The 21324-nt window shown below is 38.2% G+C and overlaps 1 protein-coding gene across 1 annotated transcript in view; it reads right to left on the bottom strand.

Moving 5' to 3' along the window:
- SPHKAP (SPHK1 interactor, AKAP domain containing) overlaps positions 1-21122 on the bottom strand; it is an 83151-nt gene extending 62029 nt beyond the window's left edge. The window contains exons 1-2 of the mRNA XM_054723361.1: positions 21046-21122; positions 14442-14547 (exon numbers count right to left, since the gene is read on the bottom strand). Coding sequence (XP_054579336.1) covers positions 14442-14547; positions 21046-21122 — 183 coding nt within the window. The remainder of the gene's footprint in view (positions 1-14441; positions 14548-21045) is intronic.
- Between the last annotated feature and the right edge of the window lie 202 nt (positions 21123-21324).

The raw sequence follows: 21324 nt of genomic DNA, 5'->3' as shown, positions 1-21324 counted from the left end.
TGGTCTCATGAGTACTCGGTGGGGCTTTTCAGATTCCACATGGCTTGTGACAGTGCAACAGAATGAACGCAGAAGCAAATCTCCTTAACTCTTCTCACTAAAATGTTTTTTTTTTTTTTTTAAAACAGATATATTACAAAAAATGTGTGTTCACGTGTAATGTGCTTATTTATGATTCTTTTACAATTATTTTTTAAATAAATAATTTGTTTTTTAAGTGGTATTATTATTTAAAGTTAAATAAATAAACATAAGCAACCTTTTAGCTTTAATTTATACTATATAATACAGAAGTATCAATTAATATACCCCCTATAAACAAAAATTTTTGTGAGGACCCCAATTCACATTTTTTTAGAGTGCAAAGATATTTTGATCCCCCCCAAAATTTGAGAACTATTGCCTTAGGTTAATTTATTTAAAGTAAGAAACAGGCTCTCAGTTCACCTCCCCACTACCATTCCCTTTTATTTCCAGCATAAAGTAGAGTTGAAGAGCATGGGCATATGTGGGCTAACTGGGTTGAAAACGTAACATGCTCATTTGTAGCAGGATTAACTGGGGCAGCTGATGAAATTCTGAGTTTCAGTTTCTACATCTGGAATAGAGTTAATAATGCCCCCCTGGTGGGATCATTGAGGTATTCAGTGAATTGATAAGTCATGCAGATGGCAGGTTATCCTCTCAATACATGATTTTCATTGTTACTATTTGAGACAGACTACAAAGGAAAATAGAAAGTTGGATGCTTTCATTTGAAATTAGTGGATTGAAAGCATTTCAGATATGTGAAGACAATTTTTTTAGTAAATAGTCTCATCAAAAGTGTAATTATAGTTCTGCATTTTGTAGTATTAATAACTTTTACTATTTTACTTACATGTTTAGCATGTGCTGGGAAATGGGCTACATGTTCATATACATACCCGCTTTAAATTTAATCCTCATTGCAATGCTATAAGGTAGAAATCATTGTAAAGGTTAGACTCTTCACAGAAATGGTTATTTTGAATATCATCTTGAGACTCAGAGATATTGAAGTTCCTGCCAAGTGCTCAGAGCCCAATTTTGGGTCTGGTTTTGAAGACACCAAGGCCTGGGAGTGAAGCCATGTAACAATGCTGCTTCCCATAACCCATACCAATGGGTCTAATTTGGGATGTGTTTTTGATAAGTTATGTGCATCTAATTTTTGTAAATATAACTACATTTTCCTATGGACTTCCATTTTAAAGTTAGTTTTAATTAATGAAATGCTGAAGTGACATTTTTCTTCAAGAAGGAGAAACTTTCTGTGATGTAAATTGTAATTGAATTCATCCACTTGGCAAGTATTTTACTTTCACAAAGGAAAGCATGCCTTTGCATCTGTTCCAGTTAACATTAACCCAAACTCATGCCATTATGTTTCTGCTCCTCACCTTGTTTTGAGCTTTAGAATTTGGAACAGCCATCAATAAAACAAAGCCTTCACGGCATCATGAGAACATTAGAGATTTAAAATGGAGGCATCAAATGAATATACTAGTTAATAGTACTTTACAATGCAGTTTAATAAGTCCTCTGCCTAGAAACACTTCTTAGCTCACTCTTCAAAAATTAAGCTCTGTACTTCTTTTTTTAAAAATTATTATTGATTTTAGAGAAAGATTGAGAGAGAGAGAGAGAGAGAGAGAGAGAGAGAGAGAGAGATTTGTTATTTCACTTATGCATTCATTTGTTGTCTCTTGTATGTGCCCTGACCGGGGATGGAACCTGCAACCTTGGCATATCTGTACAACGCTCTCACCATCTGAGCTACCCGGCCAGGGCCTGGACTTCTTCTATATTCTAATCTCTTCAGGGCACCATAGTATCATAGTTGTAACAGAAGAAAGCAACTATAAGTTATCAGAGCATACAAATCATTCTTGTCCTAGGTCAGCCTTAGGAGAAGAATAGAGTTCAGAGGCAACACGCTTGGGTCTTTCAGAAAAGTGCTGAGCTGGGTCAGCACATTTTCCTTATGAAACACAGAGAGGCAGAGAAGACACCAAAAAGCATCAGCCTGCGAGGTGCTCCAAGCTGTGAAAGAGACAGTCTCATGACGTGACTGAGGTAATTGCTACCTGTTGGATTTCTTCTGGGAAATAAGCACAGAAAGAGTAATCTGTCATGTCTTCTATTTTAAGGGTATTTTTTACCTATCTTTAAAATAAATAATAACTAAAACTATATAAAGGCTTGTCTCACCCTATCCTAGGAGTGAGGAAAAAGTCAACAGCCTATGGACCTGCTTACTCAGTGGAAAGTGCTAGAAAGACTTTGCATTGGCGGTTCTATGTCCTGGGTACTGAGTGTCTTCTCTAAGGTGCACCTGTGCTTTAAAGGAAGCCACATGGCAGAGCAAGGAAGTGGAATTGGAAATGAAACTAAGTCTTTCAACTCTTAAGAGATGTTTTGAAAAGAGCATCTTTGGTGAGAGTACTCATTCACTGTATAACCTTAAATTTTAAAGTTTGTTCATCATAACTTAAAAAATAGTGTACCTGATCAGATTAATAATTTAATTGTTTTCTCATATATTTTATAAATATTTAGAGATTGTTATTAAAAACTTTTGCTCTTGCCCTAGCCGGTTTGGCTCAGTGGATAGAGTGTCGGCCTATGAATCAAAGGGTCCCAGGTTCGATTCCGGTCAAGGGCACATAAAAAAAAAAGACAATTAGATCTTCAAAATAAATTAATTAAAAAAAACTTTTATTCTTGAATTATTGACCAAATAATAGTAGATTTATTGAGAACTCTCTGGGATAATTCAGACTTACGAGGTAGAATTTAAGGGCTAATATACTTAATGTGCTTGAAAACAGTGCTTGGCTCATAGCAAGAGCCCAATAAACATTGGCTAATGTAGAAATGATTATTCCCTGTGCCCAGGCTTAGAAGGGTAAATAATTTGTCCAGTTAGTGGGTAACTAGGATTTCAGTCAGGTTCTCTGGCCCCAAAGCCCTCATTAGGCAGTGCTCCATTGCAATTGGTAAAATTATATAATTTCTCATTCTTGGGTTTTACCAAATCCCAGTCTATGCATTTATCCTCCCCTCCTTCAGAGCCTTGGTCTGGTGGTTGGGAGGGCTGAATTCCAATCCCGATTCTACTGTCTGTGTGGTCAACTTGCCCACTAGCTCCCAGCCTCAGTTCGCCCTTTGTGAAGAATTAAATCAAGTCATCTAAAGGTCCCTTCTACACATAACATACAGTAATTCACCCCTTCCTCCTCCATTCTCCCCCCACCCCCTTCCTCCCTTTTCCCAAGCATATCAAGAGGCAAAGAAGCAAAGGGAATAAAAATGCAGGCTTTAATAAACCACTTAGCATCATATGTAAAGCAATTATAACCTGTGAAAAACTTTTGGTTTAACGGTTAGACAAACCATTAGAAAAACAAAAATGCTTGAAGGAAGAATGTGTGCTTGAGAATTTAATGATTTTGAAGCTTTATGAATATAATCTCCCCACTGAGAGAGTCACTTTCTGAGGGGGAAAGAATAAAACTCAGCAGGCTCTCAATGGCTCATTTATTTATCTGCTATTTTTAGTTGCAGGTTCACTTATTTCAGATGAAGAGCTAATAGTGAACGTGCTGTGCATTCACAAGTTTGAAATAATAATGGCACATATGCTCTTAAAATTTCATGAACGTCCTAAATGATAAAGAAAAAAAAAATCCTTCTGCTTTATTTTACACGTTTCTTTTTTATAGAGATGACCAAGTTGCAGGAGTTTAGTATTGATATGGAAAAGGGTGGGTGAGATAGACTTACAGGAGCCTGGACACTGCCCTAAACATTGCCTTAAATTTTTTTAAAGTAATTGAGGTTGGAGAAGACAGTAACTTATGGGTAGGCACAGAGGTTTGGAGGCAGAACTGAAATTCTATTCCATCTCATCACTTTGTGGGTGAGCTTGAGCAAGTCATTTAACTTCAGTGGGAGTTAGTTTCTGTATCTATTACAGAGGGACAATTAAAGCAATTCTACAAAGTTGTTCCAAGGCTCAGATAACAAAATGTTTGTAAAGGGCTAACTCCTAACAGAGTAGGCAATTGATACGTGATAGCTGTTAATGTGAGAATGCAGTAAAATTTACACAATACCATTTCCATCTTAACATTTCATTGATCTTGGCACAACAGAGGGCAAATTCTCTTTGTTTATTATTATTATTTTAATTAAAAACTTTATTTTTATTGATTTCAGAGAGAAGGGGAGAGGGGGCAGGGGAGAGAGAGAAACATCAATGATGAGAGAGAATTGTTGATCAGCTTCCTGCTGAACGCCCCCTACTGGGGATTGAGCCCGAAACCAGGGCATGTGCCCTGACCAGGAATCAAACTCTCACCTACTGGTTCATAGGTTGATGCTCAAACACTGAGCCACGTCATCCAGGCTTCTTGTTTATTATTTGTGATGCTCCATTCTTATGTTTCTCCTCCTGCTTCTCTAATCTCCTCCTTAAGTCAATATTGGGTCAACAAAGGTTTGTTGTGCTCTTTGATGTTTGACACAGAATATTAAGATAAACAAAAATGTCTGCTGTCCTTTTGGGATTTAATCTCTAGCAGGGAGAGCAAGCACTCACAGGACTGTGATAAAGTAAGCAGGTCTTTGATCAATGGCAAGCAGGTCAGATGTCACCCAGGATGGAGTGGCCAGTTCCTCCTGCAGGAGGGCTAACAAGAGATGATGCACCTGACCAGAGTGTTGGAAGATGCATCTCCGTTGTCTGGGATGCTGGGGAGGATGGGGAGGGAACTGCCCTCTTTCTAACTACTTTTCCTCCTCTGATGCCATAAGAGCCTCAGCGTTTTACTCTTTCCACTCCCCTCAGTCATTTTCTTCTGAGAGCTCATGGGCTTTCTAGACATTAGTTACTACCTGGAGGGTGACTCACTGCTCTACAGCTTCCACTTTGACCTTTCCCTGGAGCTTGGCTTCTCCCATTTCTCACTGTTAGTTGTAACTCTTGGATCTCTTGCTATCACCTTGGACTCTTTGTGTCTAAACCCCACCCCCTCCTTCCCTAATTCCTGTCTCTAAAAGAAATCTGACTCCTTGGCTTCCCTATTTGCAGATAAAGACAGAACAATTCTCCTTGTTACTCCCGTGCCATCTGGAACATCTTTGTCTGTTTCTAGTCTTATAGTCTGTCCTCCAAAGTTAATTTTTTCTTTAATTCTCTTAACATTTGAGTGCATCTTATGGGCGAGTTTCCAGGTAACACAATAGACTAATTCAGAACTGATCTCCATGTTTACGGAACTTCAAGTCTGCAAGGGAACCAAACAACAGATAAAGGAGCATTGAAACACATTTTGTTACAAATTATGGTAGGTAATATGAGGAAATTCACCGTGGTGCCCTGGAGAATAAAAGGGGTCGGGGCAATACTTGGGAAGGGTGGGTAGGGAAGCCTGGACACCCACAGGGACCAAACAATTCGCATTGGAACCATCTCTCTTCTCTATTTCTCTCACCCCAAATCCTCCAGATCCACCTTGCTCACTGAAACCAGAGTAAGGGTTAAGTACCTAAGTTGTGAAGACAAATCTAGTTCAAGTTCCTTTTTTTTTTCATTAACTGTGCAGCCTCAGGAAAGTCACTTAACCTTTTTGTGACTCAGTTTCCCCATTGACAAAATGAGGGTGGTGTTACCCTTCACAAGGAGAGATTTTTAATTAACATTAGAAATAATAAAGGATATGATTATTTGAGGTGTTAACAAAAAGCAGTTATTATTATAAATAACAGGTTACTGCTGTTATGATATTCTCTCTGGACTTCAACCTAAATTGATTAATTGACTCAATAAACATGAATGCTTTACCTTCTAGTCCCATTAGACACTAGGCTCAGCCCTGGGAAACAAGGAAGAAAGACAATATTTGCTGTCTGCAAGCCTACAATGTTATGGGATATTTACCAAACTATGGCCTAGCCTTCAAGACAGATCTTAATTCTGCTCCCTCCTGTTAATCATCTCATGAATATTTATTAAGTTCCCATGTTTAGGGTATTGTTCTCTGCTCAATTTAGGTGTTTTCTAGGTTTCATCTCCAATTATTTCCCTGCACATGCCCTCTGCTATAATCCACTAGTTTACTAATGAGGTCACCTCTCATCTTTGAAATTAATATCTCCATGCATATAACTTAAGAGACTTCAAATGTTAACCTGGGCCACAGTGCATCCTAATGTGGCAAAAAGTGAACCAGGCAGTTTTAATGATAGTTTCAGACAGGTGCTGGCTTTTCATGGGCCACATGATTATTTGTATCCTGAAAACAACATTGTATTTCAAAGCAGTCACAAGAATTGTCACCGAGGACAATTCAGAAGTTTCAAACCATGCTTGTTTGTTTCTGCCATATTATGCAGACGCCAGCTGGCTGGAGAATGCTTTGAAAGTTGATCAGAGCTTTTTCCACATAAAAGTGATAACAGAGTTTGTGTCTCAAGCACAGAATGCAAGAGTTACAAAAACAGATATACTCAGGAAATGCAAATATAGTTTAATTAATGAGTGGTCAGCAATCATTTAAACAAAATCAAATTAGACATATAAATAGAGAACAGTTGATTAATTGCTTTTTTGAATCAGTATATGCTAACATGTTGATATGTGAGGAGGATGTGATTTCTAATGTTAGAAGAAGCAAAATGTGAGATAAAATTATGCATGTAGGGAAATATATAATGCACATCCTTGCCATTGATTTGGGATGGTTTTGTGTAGATGTGCAAAGTGGAGGTCATGCAGAATTTGCCATTGGACAAAGGGACACTACGTTGAATGTTCATGGATCACCTGAGTGTTAGTGCATGCCTTTGGCCTTTGAAAAAGGTAAGAAAGTGATAATTCTCATTTCTCAGACTTTTTCTCTTCTTTGGAAGAAGCTACTGGAAACAGCTACTTTTCAAGTTGCAAGTTGTATGCAAATGGACACGGAATTTGCTAATAGACACACCTGCTTCTTGGATGCTCTCCATCCTGGAGAGTATGAGTCCTTGCAGAGGCCTTTTAGGGTTGTCAATCCCAAAACACAGAAATAAGCCTAGGAAATGTGGTCTCACAGATGAGGGGCTCATGAGCCAGAATGCCCCGTTAGAAGACTGTTCAAATTGATCTGGGCCACGCCCTTCCCCCTCTGACACAGGCAGAACTGAAAACTGAGACTTTTAATCAGAAGGACAAGCTTGGCGGGATACAGGAAAGGAGAGTGCTATCAAGACCAGGGAAAGCATAGTGTCTACTCCAGGCTACAAAGCTGAGAGTGTTTCTTGGATGGGGGACTGAGAAGAAAGAGAAAGTGCCTTTAGGTTTGTGTTAGGAAGCAAAGATGGCAAGTCTTTCTTTAAATACTGCAGACAGGAAGAAAAATGTTGAATGCCAAATTAGATATTTAAAAAATGTCAGACCCCTTCCATTTGTGACTAGAGGTGGTTAGTATCTATCTATATAACAGAGGAATATGCAAATTAGCCAGGATGCCATAATGTCACAACCAAACAGCAGAGACCTGAGGCTGCATGGTGCCTGGCCTGGGCGAGGGACTCAGGCCGCGCCCCCCGCCCCACAGGGCTTGACAGGAGACCTCAAGCTGCACTCCCCGCCCTGGTGCCGGGCTGGGAGACCTCATGCCGCGACCCCCAGCCCCGTCACCAGGCTGGGAGACCTCAGGCCATGCCCATAGCCCCAGCGCCAGGCTGGGGGACCTCAGGCTGGGGGACCTCAGGCTGTGCCCCTTGCCTGGTGGGGCTTAATGGGGGACCTGAGACTGCACCCTCACACCCGGTGCCGGGCTAGGGGATCTGAGGCTGCACCCCCCAATCCTAAGGGGCTTGACAGGGGTGGGGCCAGCTGGGTCTGGGTCTCCTGTGTTTTCGAAGTGCTTGTGGGTGGAGGGCGGGGACTTGATTCTAGGTCCTGCGGTATGCCCAGACTCTGACAGGAGGGAGATTTTCATATACATTTTACTAATTTTCTTTCATCTCTGGCACTTCTATTATAGAGAAAGGGCAAATAGCAATATTAACCCTTTGCACTCACTTGCTTTTTTTCTCGATTCCTTTATTCTAATGCTAACCGCGTCAAGTCACACTCGACATCCGAGTGCAAAAGGTTAAAATATTTCCTCTAATTAATTCCCTTTTAAATGTGCACAAATTTTGTGCACTGGGCCACTAGTATAACATAAAGGTCAGAGGTTATGACAAGAATTCAGAAAGAAAGATCACTTGCCCAATTCTAACAGTACAACATAACTCTCAATTCCACAGCATGTTCTGAGCTATTTTGGGTTCTCAAAGTCCCACTTTTTGATTAAAAAGAAAAGAAAGAAAAGAAAAGACACAGCAAGATTCTTCCAGGAGTTCTTTACACACAGCCAAAAGGGCACTCAAGAAGCGGAGTGGTAGAGAACAGAATAAGAATGTTGGATTCTTAAACACTGTATAGCAATTGTTGGTGGCAAAGGGAGGTGGAGCAGCGTCCTGAATAGAAGTCCTTGAATATACTGACTTTGGAATAAGAAAGTGGATCCTAGTCAAACTGAAGAATAAGCCATAATTGATAGTTTTAAACAAAGGTTCTTGCAAAGAGCTTCTGAGTTTACATTTTCCAAAGAATGAACTTCCATGCACAGCCCCACCGCTCTGGGTCACGGACCAGGCTGCTCGAAAGGCAGGAGAGGACATGCAGCTTATCCACCTGTTTTTGCTGAAGGCAGAGGAAATTAGTCCCTCCAGAGCCTTGCTATCTGCATGTGGCCTCAGTGCAACCATGGCTCGTAGATGTCAATGTGTTTCAGGGCCTACAGGAGTGTCCTTAAGCAGTCAGGGAAATTGCTTCTAGAGGAAACTATGTGGCTGGCTCTTTAGATGCAACTGGGCTGAATCTGAACCCATGGACTTCTTTCTGTAGCTTCTCTCCCAAGCTCTCTTTTCAATGACCTCAATGGCACCACCACTCATGATATCCTGGCCTAAATAGTCAGAATTCATTCTTCTGTGTAACTCTCATTGCCATACAGTCCTGCTGATCTTGACTCCCACATGCATCTCAGCAGAGTTTGTTTCTCCTCCCACTGTCTGTATACAGGTCTCATCTCTCCTTTCCCCACTCCAAGGATGCCTCTCCTGAGATCCAAGATTTCAGTCTTCCTTTGCTCAAAGGAGTCAGCTATTGATCTACTGGATTCACTTTTTAAAAGTATCACTTTTACTAAGACACTTCTCTTTCTTTTCTTAAAAATCTCCCCGTTTCTTCAGTGCCTCTGATTATTCCTGCAGAACAGCAATAACGCAGGACACCCAGCCATTTAACAAAATCTGGATAGGGTATTCGAAGCTGGGCTTGAAGACCATTGCCAGGTTGCTTGGTCAGAAGAGATTGTTTACAGAGCTGGGCGTGTTTTATACTCCAAGGGGAAAATCCTAGAGTCTTCCTTCCATAAAAAGGTAAATACACTCAATTATGCTGATTTTGTTTTCAATTTTATTTACTCTAGTTTATACTTTTTAAAGTTATTCCTTCCTTTAAGGAAGCAGCTTCTATAGATACAGAATATTATAACTCCTTTTCATCATGTGCTTCCTGAAATTTGAGGCTTTGGGTCAAGAGCAATACAATTCTGACTAATAAAAATGTCTTTAGAGATACGGCTCAAACTGTGCAAGAGCCTCCCAATTTGTATGCCCATGCCTGAAGACATCAATGAATTGCTTTAATTAATTACATGTCATCAAGAAGATATGGGCTTAGATGAAAGTGTATTTTACAGAATAAAAGGAAGCACTCAGGGGCATCTATTCTGTCATTCTTTAGATGTATCTGTGCCAATATCGACAGCAAATTTCAGTCAGTTTAAAGGAGGCTGGTCATGGCAGAGAATGCTCTTGAGACTTCAAAGAGCTGATCAGAAGTCATATAAAGATCAAACTCTGCCTCTGGGAAATTGAAGTGTTTTCAGTCTGCTGCCTTTGATAAGAACAAGTTTAAGGTGGGTTTCATTAACATCACATAAAAAGAAGATATTTGGGGTGTTGATTTTCTCCAATAATTCTTTCCTTGAATAAGTCCTATTCAGAAACTTGGTTCTACTATATCCCAAATAGCAGGTCTTCAGATCATGAAATAAAGCATGGATTGAAAATGTCCAGCTATTGTGAGATATGACATTGACTAAAATGCTTTCAATGTGGAGGAAAATTTAATGCATATTCAACAATGAGGGCACACTGCAGGTTGTGTTCAGATTACTTTTAAAATTAGTTTTAAAATTCTATCACAATAAAATTCGTCTGTGTAAAGATCATTTATTTGGAATCAACTAAAATTTTTGAGTATCAACTATGTATGCCAAGGACTTACACACAAACCTTCAACATCATACCAGCCCTAAGACATCTGAATCAGAGAAGTTATGTCACTGGCCTAAGATCACACAGTAAGAAGAGAAAGCTGGAATCTAAGACAGGTCTTTAAATTCCAAGTTCAAGTTTGTTATACATGTCCAACTGCCACACTAAAGATAACAGATTTTTATTTATTTTAAGGATATACAAAGATCTTTCACTTAGTGTTTAATGTATGTAAAAGGACAGCATTTATAATCACTTAGCTCATTTAAAGGAAAATCCCTGTGATTCAGTTTAACAGTGGTGGCTGTATTGTCTTACAAGAAGGACTGGTCCCATGAGAAGGTAGAACACAAGGCAATATTTGTGTGAGATACAATTCAAGGAATATTATGGAAGGCTCTAGTGTTTACTGTCCACTAGCAACTCTTTCTCTCCCATTTTTCCTGTACTATTTTGAAATTGTATAATTTTAAATGCATTACTTTGGAGAATCATATTTCATACATTAAAATTTCTTCATGGGTTTCATGCTCATTAAATTAGAGTGACATAGAGGTTAACTTACAGTCCAACTTGGACAGATTGACTGTGTCTGCTTGGAGCTTCATGATGGGTAGAATGCTGAAGTCACGTCCAAGTTCAATAGGCTCAGTTATCAATGTCAGTTAGGGAGGCAATGGTACTAGTTCATCAGTAATAGTAGTTAAGATTTTACTTGTCAAAGCTATACTAAGCCATACAAGCACTAACACTTCCGTGTGAACTTATCTGATAACTTTCCTAATATTAGAAAAAGGAGAGGCGGTAAAGAAAAGATAATTCTGAGGCTAGAGCTTGGATAACTATATAACTTAATGTGCATAGCAGAACTACTGAGAGCAAAAAAGGGGTTTATTAACAAAACTCCAAGACAATATTAAATTATGAAGGAGTGGTGTGGTCACTTTGACTCTGGGGAAAGGCAGTCCATCACTGACAAAAATATATATTAATGAGTTCCTCCTTCAAATAAGTCTACCAATGTCTCTTTCCAGAGGCCAAAGCTTTTCATAGCTATGAATTCCAGTGACCACATTTCTCCAACAGCAAAGAGAAGCTGAAGCAATTGCATCTGGATAGGATTCCTGAAAGTCTTAACAATTCATCAGGAAGCAATGAAAAAAATGAAGTCAATTTGTAATTTTTCAAAGGCTGATTATTTGACTAATGTATTATCTTCTGGAACCTTCTTTTATTTCTTCCACCAGTTAAATTAGTAACATGTCAGTTCAGATAAGAAGATTTGATGGGAAAGAAGATGAAGCTATTGCATGAAATGAGTTTGGGGAATTACCAATGGATTTCAATTATCCATGTTACTCTTATTAAAGGTGATTGACTGTGAAGAGTGGTGATTCAGCTGGATAGCTTTGCTATTTCTAAGATATAGCTGTCATTGTTCCTTTTGCCTCTTTTGTACAGAACATACATTATATATGCATATGAACATATAGATCCTCACTTTCCTAGTCCCATTATCTGTGATTTATAAGATTTTAAGAAGAATTGACCCATAATAATTTAAATCAGCTTGCAGTAATAAAATAAGGGTAATGAATCGTTCAATGGTCCATATCTTATTTTATTGAGAGTCTATGTTCTAGATACAAAGAAGAAAATATTGTTGAGCTACTGTTTCCAAAAGAAGTAAAACTAATAGAACCCACATGGTATATGATGAATGGCATATATGTCTACTAAACTGTCTTTATTTTTAAAAATATATTTTTATCAATTTCAGAGAGAAAGGGAAAGGTAGAGAGAGATAGAACTATCCATGATGAGAGAGAATCATGGATCAGCTGCCTCCTGCATGCCCCACACTGGGGATTGAGCTTGCTACCTGGGTATATGCCCTGACCTGGAATCAAACCATGTCTTCCTGGTTCATAGGTCAAGGCTCAACCATTGAGCAACACCAACTGGGTTAAACTGTTTTTAAATGCAATTATTATGTAAGCCTAAGAGGATATTTGAAATGAAAGAAATGCACTATGAAAAATTTATATTATCAGTACACAAAAGTGTCGAGTTCTTCTGCATTAGTTTGTAGCAGCCCTTCCTAAGTTTGGTTGGGTATTATTTTCACTCATTCAAAGCTTAATCATACTCCAAAGTCCAAACTAAGGTTTACTTTCCTGCTTAAAGTTGCTATCTATTGCAGGCCCAGGGTCTGCCTATGTTCTTAGCTTTTAATGCCCATAATACTAGTTTTTCACCTAATTTATACTATCTTGACTTATTGTGAGATAGTTGTCTTACATAATTATCTTTTGAGTTTTGAATTTTGTTTGACTTTTCACATTAGAAGCCAGTATGATCTCCAAAACTACACTCTAAATGCTTCAATAGTGGGATTTGTGATCTAGCACTGCATCTCTGTCCAAGATCTTTCAGAATTTTGACTGTATTTAGGTTGAACCATATGAAATTGTCAAACATTTCATCAGTCTGACCTGTAAAACAGGTAATTTCACATGTTCAACTTACTACTGGTTGTTCTAGAAATAATTGTGGAAAGTGTGAGAGTATATTTAAAACTTTTCTTATTTGTAGATATATTTGTAAATATATTGTAAGTATAAAATATATATGTACTGGCCTTGAGTGGTAGCTCAGTTGGTTAAGAGTGTTGTCCTGATATGCCAAGGTTGCAGGTTTGATCCCGTCAGGGCACAGGCAAGAATCAACCAATGAATGCATAAATACATGGAACAACAAATCAGTGTTTCTCTCTCTCACTCTCTCTCTCTCTCTCTCTCTCTCTCTCTCTCTCTCTCCCCACCACCTCTCTCTCGAATCAATTATATATACTAATGAAGTCCTTTAGAATAAATGATCGAGTTTTGGTTTTAATTTTTTAACTAGATATCCAGCCCCAAGCAGTTCTTCCAGGAGTTCCCAGACCTGATTTTTAAATAAGTAAATGACTCTTTTTTTTTTTTTTAACTGAATCTGAAATTAAGTTTCTGGGCCTTAAGTTGAATTGGCTGGGAAGATAAAGTTGTTAAAGTAAATGACTTTATATTGTTTAAATGACAACTTTTTGCAAATGTCTCTGCAAGATTTTTTTATGAGATGTTTTTTAAATTTTTATTAAATTTATTGGGGTGACATTGGTTAACAAAATTATATAGGTTTCAAGTGTATAATTCTATAATACTTCATCTGTATATTATATGGTGTGTTCACCACTCAAAGTCAAGTCTCCTTCCATCACCATTTACCACCCCTTTACCCTCTTCTACCTTCCCTACCCACCTTTCACTCTGGTATTCACATTATTGTTGTCTGTGTCTACAATTTTGTGGTTTTTTGCTTAATCCCTTCATTTTTTTATAGAGCCCCTCAGCCCCTTCCCCTCTGACAGCTGTCAGTCTGTTCTTTGTATCTGTGAATCTGTTTCTATTTTGTTTATTTTGTTCATTAGATTCCGCATATAAGTGAAATCATATAGTACTTGTCTTTCTCTGACTAGCTTATTTCACTTAGCATAATTCTCTCCAGGTCCATTCACTGTTGCAAAAGTCTATAGTCTAGGACATGCAATTTTATTTCTTCTAATAAATAAGCCAAGCACACCCTTCTCTTTAAAAAAATATCAAAAGGAGAAGAGCCATGCATTTTTCTTAGATACCGACTTAGGTGTCTAATATAAGGTGTGCCATTCAAAGCCTGTGAAGACTTTTCTGAATGGCGATCCAAGAGCTGGTCCCCTTGGCTAAATGTGGGAAGAGGGACTAAGAGGCGGTTGGAATTGAGGTGCCGTGGCCCTGGACGCGTATAACTTTCAAGTCACATCTTTCTGAACTGCTTGAATTTTCTGATCATTTCCAAGAATTACATTTTTTAATGTCACTAGGGGTTATGGCAAACAATTGTGGGGTATTCTGTTGCTTGTTTTGTTGTTTCTGCTTTAGAAAAAGTGCTTGAAAAGTCAAACTAAACTAGTGTTCAAGTTAAATCAGGAAGCAGAAGGTGGTGTCGGACAAGGTTACCTTCTTACAGGCCGTGATGGAGCTCCCCAGGCTGCTTCCTGAGGTGCCGCTGGCCCCGCCCTGCTGGGCTGCTGGAACCTCACACATCAGTGGTGACTCCGAGTTGCTGTTTGTGCCAAAACACAAAAGAGAACACATTCCAGTGAGCCCTCTTCGTATTCAGGAAGGAAGAAGCATAATGGAGTTTATAACAAATCATTTCAGATTGGTGATTGGCTGCCCGCTGCAAATCCTCCTGCTGACATTTCTATGTTGGCTTCCCTTTTGTAATTGGGAGACACTGTGAGCTATTCCATTGTAAATATAAATCTGCAGCCAGTGGTTAGGTGAATGCAATGCATCTGCCTGACTTCTGGATCTGTTAATATCTTTCTAACAATTTTATTTAATTTTATTCTTTTAAATTTATTTTTCAATTTCAGTTGACAGTCTGTATTATTTTATATTAGTTTCAGGTGTATAGCGGAGTGGTCAGACAATCATACACTTCACAGTGCTTCGCCTAATATTTTCAGTACCCACCTGGCACCATACCGTTATTACTGACTATTAATGACTATATTTCCCATGACTACTTTGTAACTTCCAATTTTTACTTCTTTATCCCTTAATCTCTTTCACTCACCCCCTAAACTCTCTCCTCTCTGGCAACCATCAGTCTGTTCTCTGCATCTCTGAGTCTATTTCTGTTTTGTTAACCTCTTTTCTAAGCAAGTGTTAAAACAATAATGTCTTTCTGTCTTTACTCATTTTATCTTTTTTAAATGAGGGGAACATATATAATCAGAAGGAAGGCTGATACCATGAAAAGAGCATGCACTTTCAAAAGCAATAGAAACACCGAGAAAATGAAAAGATCACACGTGGAAAATTTCTTGTTTTCCCACAAAGCACATTGTATATGACTTCAAGTGGACAAGGTGCTACAGTAATTGTTATACATAAAAATGTTTTGGAAATGCTGAGCTAGGCAGGTGCTAGGAGGGGTAAGTGTACTACCCACATATATCTTGTTATGAAAGTCCTTCTGTCTATAAGATGATTGTAAGATCCTGGTTGGAATGAAGGTGAGGAAGGGAATTTGAAAGTCTTGCTTGGCTTCAGGGCTCATTCCATTTGTTCTAAAGCTAAGTCTGTATAGCATTCATAAAATAATTTTTAAAACATATATTTGTATATTGTGAGAATTAAATGAGGCAGTAGAGTCACACAATGGGACTAAAATCAGTCTTATTTGATAACAAATGTGATTCAACTCCATTGCACCAAAATTCAAAGTGAAACCATCTTCTAGTCTCCAGAAACACATTATAAATCAATTCAATGATGCCTGATATCCCAAACTATATGTAGATAAACTTATCTTTTAGACCATGGGTATCAATTTCCAGTAGGTGACTTTACAACACAGCCCAGTCTGTTCCCACGCCTTTGGGATGAAGATGGAATTTTTAGAGTATTTGCAAAGACACTTTCCTTAGTCTCTAGGGAAGCAGAACATTGGCTGCTACAGGATGAGGCAGAGATAGCAGCAACACGAAACTCTGGGATTCATTAAAATGAGTTCAAATTGACATCAAAAGAACTGCTGTCAAGACACCATACAGCCTCATAACTTGCTCCTAATATGTAAGGCTGCAAGTTCTTCCCTGGGATATTTTCCTTTGGTTTTGACAAGTGTTGACAATATTTATTAAGCACATCCTTTCAGAGCAGTTTCGAGCTGAAACTGCTAAATGAGTTTCAATAAAGAAGGAGATCAATGTGGGAAAAAAAGATACAAAGGCAGAATTTGAAATGTTGACTTTAGAAATATAGGAAGAGAGGCATGCTCTCTTACAGAAAATGTCAATTCTCCTGTGCTTGGGGGTAGGGGCGGGCTGGGAGAGGTCAATGGGGGAAACAGGGGGTATATGTAATACTTTCAACAATAAAGAATTAAAAAAGGAAATGTCATTTCTGAGTAAGGCGCTAAGTGGCCACTGTGCTGCAATCATTAATGATCCTTGCAGTGTGACTAAGTAGGTCACCATCAGTAATGACAACGGCTTATGCGATAGTCAGCTATTTCCCCAGAGAACCATCCAGTGCCTGGGAACTGAGCTCTCTATATGTTGTAACTCTTTGGTCTGTGAACCAGGAGGAATGACATCGCCTGGGAGCTTGTTAGCCACCCAGGAACTCAAGTTCCTCCCTGGTACTACTGAATCAGAATCAGCATTTTGACATTAAACTCAGGTCACTCATAGACCCATTAAAGCTTAAGAAGCACTTTTCCAACACACTAAATTAAATACACATTCTCATTTGCCCTTGGGGCTTTGCACTTGATGTTCCTTCTTTTAGGAATACCCTTCCCAATCCCCCTCCGTTCTCCTGGATAATTCCTCCTCCATCCACTTGTATCACCTCTCGCACCTTCTCCTTCCCTCCCTCTGTCAAAGAGACTGCTCCTTCTCTACCACCTTTCTCCATTGCTTCATGCACACACTCCCACCCTCACATCCCCATGCCCATATTTCCACCCTCACTTCATCCCAAGAAGTGAGACCGCCACTTTTCTTGTATATTACAACAGCACATACAAGACCCATGCCTTGCTGTAGCACTTGTCAAAATGGCGTATAATTTTGTAATATTTGACCATTCCTTTAGGCTATAAGTAGTGAAAGAGAGGGGACCCTCTACCACCTAGAATAGCACTAGCTAGTGACGGATGCTCAATAAGTATCTATTAGTGTTGTTTGTTCTTATTTTTCTGAGCATCCTGGTTGGCTTCAAAGGATTATGCACAAAAGGGTGCTTGAATTCAATGTTAAATTTTTCTGCAGCGGTAACAGATGGTGGGATAAGCCACATCTAAAGAGATAATTTAGAGAATTTCCCTGGATAGTTCTAATGAAAAGGGATCTGCTGCTGTTGTTTGTTACTAACATATCAAATAAACATAGTGTGAAGTTTAATGATTTTAACACATTTTTAAAAATAAGATTTGCAAGTGCCCTTATCTTCTTCCCCTCTTAAAAAATGCTTTTAGTAAACTGTAGTAATTGCCATTGGTTGGATTGTCTCAGTCCTATTAAGGATATTTATTCTTGAGCTGTCTTCTAAATCTTTTCATCTCAATATGGGGGGGGGGGGGAGGAAATTCACATCTATCAGAAGAGATCTTGAGTAAGGAATTAAGTTGTTCTGGTTAAAATTAATTTAATGATACACTCCAAGAAGAGTTTAAAGAATTTTAAAATACAGCTTTGCTTGATTCAAAATAAAAGTTTGCTAAAGTGAATGTTCTTATTTTATCCTCAGCCAAAAAGATTAACTTGTTACATGATAACAAATAAAACAAAAGAAAACACATGGGTTTGGGTCAGTCTTTCAAAATGTGATTTGTTTTAAAAAAATCACATGATGTGTTAGTTTCTTTTATGTTCAGATTCTGACCAACCTATTGGCAAAGACTCCCTCCTAACTTTAGTTTGGCTACTCTGAGCCTTCTTTTAAACAAATCTTGACCCGCTAAGTCAGTTTAGCAGGAATCTGCCCACCCTTGCTATCTGATCAAGTTTTCCCTTGATATCTAAGTCCTGGGTCAGCCTTTGCAAGAATCCGGTTAGGCCATTTAGCAAGAATTGCCCTATCCTTGATACTTTCTCTTACAAGTTTTCCATTCACTAACCCCTTCACTCTGCCCACTGGCTATAAATCCCCATTTTCTCCCTGTTGTATTTGAAGTAGAGCTCAGTTCTACACTGACATCTCTCTCTCCTACTGCAGTAGCTCAAATAAAATCTGTCTTACATTTTTAACAAGTGAATGGTGGGAAAGTTTTCTTTTATACTCTTCTGTTACTTCTCTAGTTTTATCTCCTAGATAAGAAGTAAGAAGTTTACTCTTTTTTTTTTTTTACTTCTATACTTATATATTTCTTTGCTAGCTTTGAGACATCATATCATGATTTTCTTATCATGTCATCTGTTCAAATTAAATATGTCACCAGTTCAATTGTGGCTGAAAGACCAATAAAGCCCCCATTAATTATATAAGATTTTAGTAAATTTTTCCAAGGAACAACTATCCAAACCTTGAAGATATTTAGAAACCATTGTTATATGCATTGTTTCAACATTTAAAGGCAGCTGAATAATTGTAGATTGCAATTTTCAAGCTTTTTAAAAAATCTCTTGGGCTAGTAAAATAGCAACAACAACAATAACATAATAAGGTGGCCAACCTTTCATTTTCCAAAATAAGGACAATTTTAAAAATCCCTTGCTACCTCTGTTCTCACCATAATTTTTCAAAGAAAGGACATTGTAACAATGCAACAGAAACTATGATATGTTATCTAAAAATGAAGGGTATTTCTTTTTAAGAAAAGGTTGTTGACATCTTCACTATTATTTTTGCTCTCAAATCAGTGAAAATGTTGTTGAAGACCTAAGTTTGTGTACTTTTTGTGAGGCATTATTAAATGAAAATAAAGAGAGTATAAAAGGTCATTCATTATTAACCACAAACTAGCTCACTCTTAGCAGATAGATTGGCCTCAAATGAATTACACTCTAATTCAATCTTTATTGTTAAAAAAATGACATGATTATAACATTGTTACTTCATTTGGGACATAATTAGTAAACACCAATGGCAGGTAATTTCCTATTTTCAGTACTTACTAGTAATGTACTGAAATCTTTTATCCTGAAAAATTATATTGATTACTGTTCAGTGGAGACTTTTTCATTCAGGCAACTACCAGATATATCAGATATGTCTAGTGAAACATAAGAAAAGAGTTGTACTATAGAACAATGCTATTACCAACAAAGTAATATGTAATATATGTAAAGTAAATATATAATATGAACAACCTTCTGTACTTCAGATGCTATGCTTTGTGAATCTATATACCTCTGAGTAAAGAGGTGGTGGCAAGTAATGCTTTCATGCATTTAATCACTTACTATCAATTTTATTGTCTTTGGACATTTAAAAGCTATTTCATAGTCTCAGTCTTCACCAAGACCTCAAGATATAATTTTGAATCTAAAATTCCTTGTTCAGAAAAGAGGATCAAGTAAGAGAACACGCTATCTTAGCTTTTAAATTTTGTTTCCTTTTCTTAATAAGGGCTATGGGAAAATGTTTAAGACTTACGTTCTATAAATATGTAGATGCAAATATATTATTTTACTGTAAGGGGAAAATATACACATCACTGTTGCTAAGCTCATATTGCATAATATATGTTTATCCACGAAGGCCGTTAGATGCTTCTATTGAATTATTTATCCCTAAGGTGCTTTACTTAATTTTTAAAAGGTTTTAGGTGTATATTTGTTTGGATGGTCAAAACTCATTATGTCCCCGCATTCTGCTGCATCTAGGCTTTAGTACAGAATATGTTCCAGTAACTACCTCAGCTTCCAACGGTTTCTGTTCTTTCACCAAAATAACTAGGGAAGTGTTTCACTCTGTTATACAATCTTCTTTATAGTACTTCTAACAAAAATGAGCACGATTTAATGCATAGCAGGTGTCTAGAACTCTATAAAGTATTTTGCATAGTCACTTAACTATACTCTTTTTTTATAGATGAGAAATCAAGGATTAGAGGTTAATACAGAGTCCAAAGTTATATCACTGGTAGATAACAGATCTGAGATTTGACATACATCTCAATGATATACCATGTTATTTTCCACTGTAACCTCTAACATTCCTTCTAATTCTTTGCTTCTATGACAATGACATCTGAGTTTTTTTTCTTCTAAAAAAATTGTAAATCAGGCTATACTGGGTAGTAATTGGTGAACTTAAGGCCCCTTTAAATTCAACATCTTTGTGAGTCTGTCACACTCATTTTTAGTCCAAGTGCTGGCCTGGAAAATATTTGATTATGCGACCTCCAAATAACAACTATCCCTGACATTTTAAATATGTGTTAACTAAGTGCCTTCACATGGGGTCCAAGCCTGACTGAACCTGACCGAAGTCTGTGCTCTTTCCCAGGTGACGTGCTATCGTCACATAGTACCACCTGCTTTTGTCACGTGCTAACTCCTAAAGAACTGTGTGGGGCTCAAAGAAGAGCAATGCAGACAAAGGGTGAGGGTCAGCAGGGAGAGATGTCTGGCTGCTGCACCAGCTTGGATGGTTACTCCTTTGCGAGAAGAGGGGACTTGAGTCATTGAGAAGCGTCACCAGAAGCACTGCCAGGCCTAGGCCTTCATGAAAGAAATAGAAAAGCTTCCTCCATTTGTGATTTCAGGGATGAGGCTAGCTCTGCCTAACTAAGAAGTTCTGTCTGAATTTCATACTGAATTCCCTATTAATGGCTTAGGGTCTTTTAAACTAGAAGATAGCAGGACCAGAAGGGATGGGACACGGGAAGAGTGAAATTTGATGGCAAAAATAGCTAAGGTGCACAGCAGAGTTTGCATTCTGGTGGAAGTGATACCGTAAACCAGGAAGCCTGCAAAAGCAGGGTAAAAAATTTGAGGATTGAGTACCCAGGGGGCTCATGGTATGCCAGAATAAAAAAGGAGGCCCTGGTCATGACTTGGATGTATTAATCCCCTGTATCCCAAACCCTACAACCAACCTGGATTCCTGGGAGTGGTTCCTGGCGGGCAAGGCAGCAGAGAGGCAGGTGGGTGAGTTTGGCTCAACCACCCACATGGCTGATGGAGAGGGCCACACCCATAATAAAGGAGTTACAAACACCAGCAGATGTGGAGAGGAAGCAGGAGAGGAGGAGAGGAGAGGAAAGGGGTGGGAAAAAAAAGAAACAGAAGTTTTAGTATCATTCAAAGAGAAAGATACACTCATAGCAGGCCTGCCTTTAAAAAGAACAATAGTAGCTAGATAATAAGGTTGTAAC

Source organism: Eptesicus fuscus, chromosome 11, assembly GCF_027574615.1.
Source record: "Eptesicus fuscus isolate TK198812 chromosome 11, DD_ASM_mEF_20220401, whole genome shotgun sequence".
NCBI lineage: Eukaryota > Metazoa > Chordata > Mammalia > Chiroptera > Vespertilionidae > Eptesicus > Eptesicus fuscus.
This window is presented reverse-complemented; position numbering and strand designations above follow the sequence as displayed.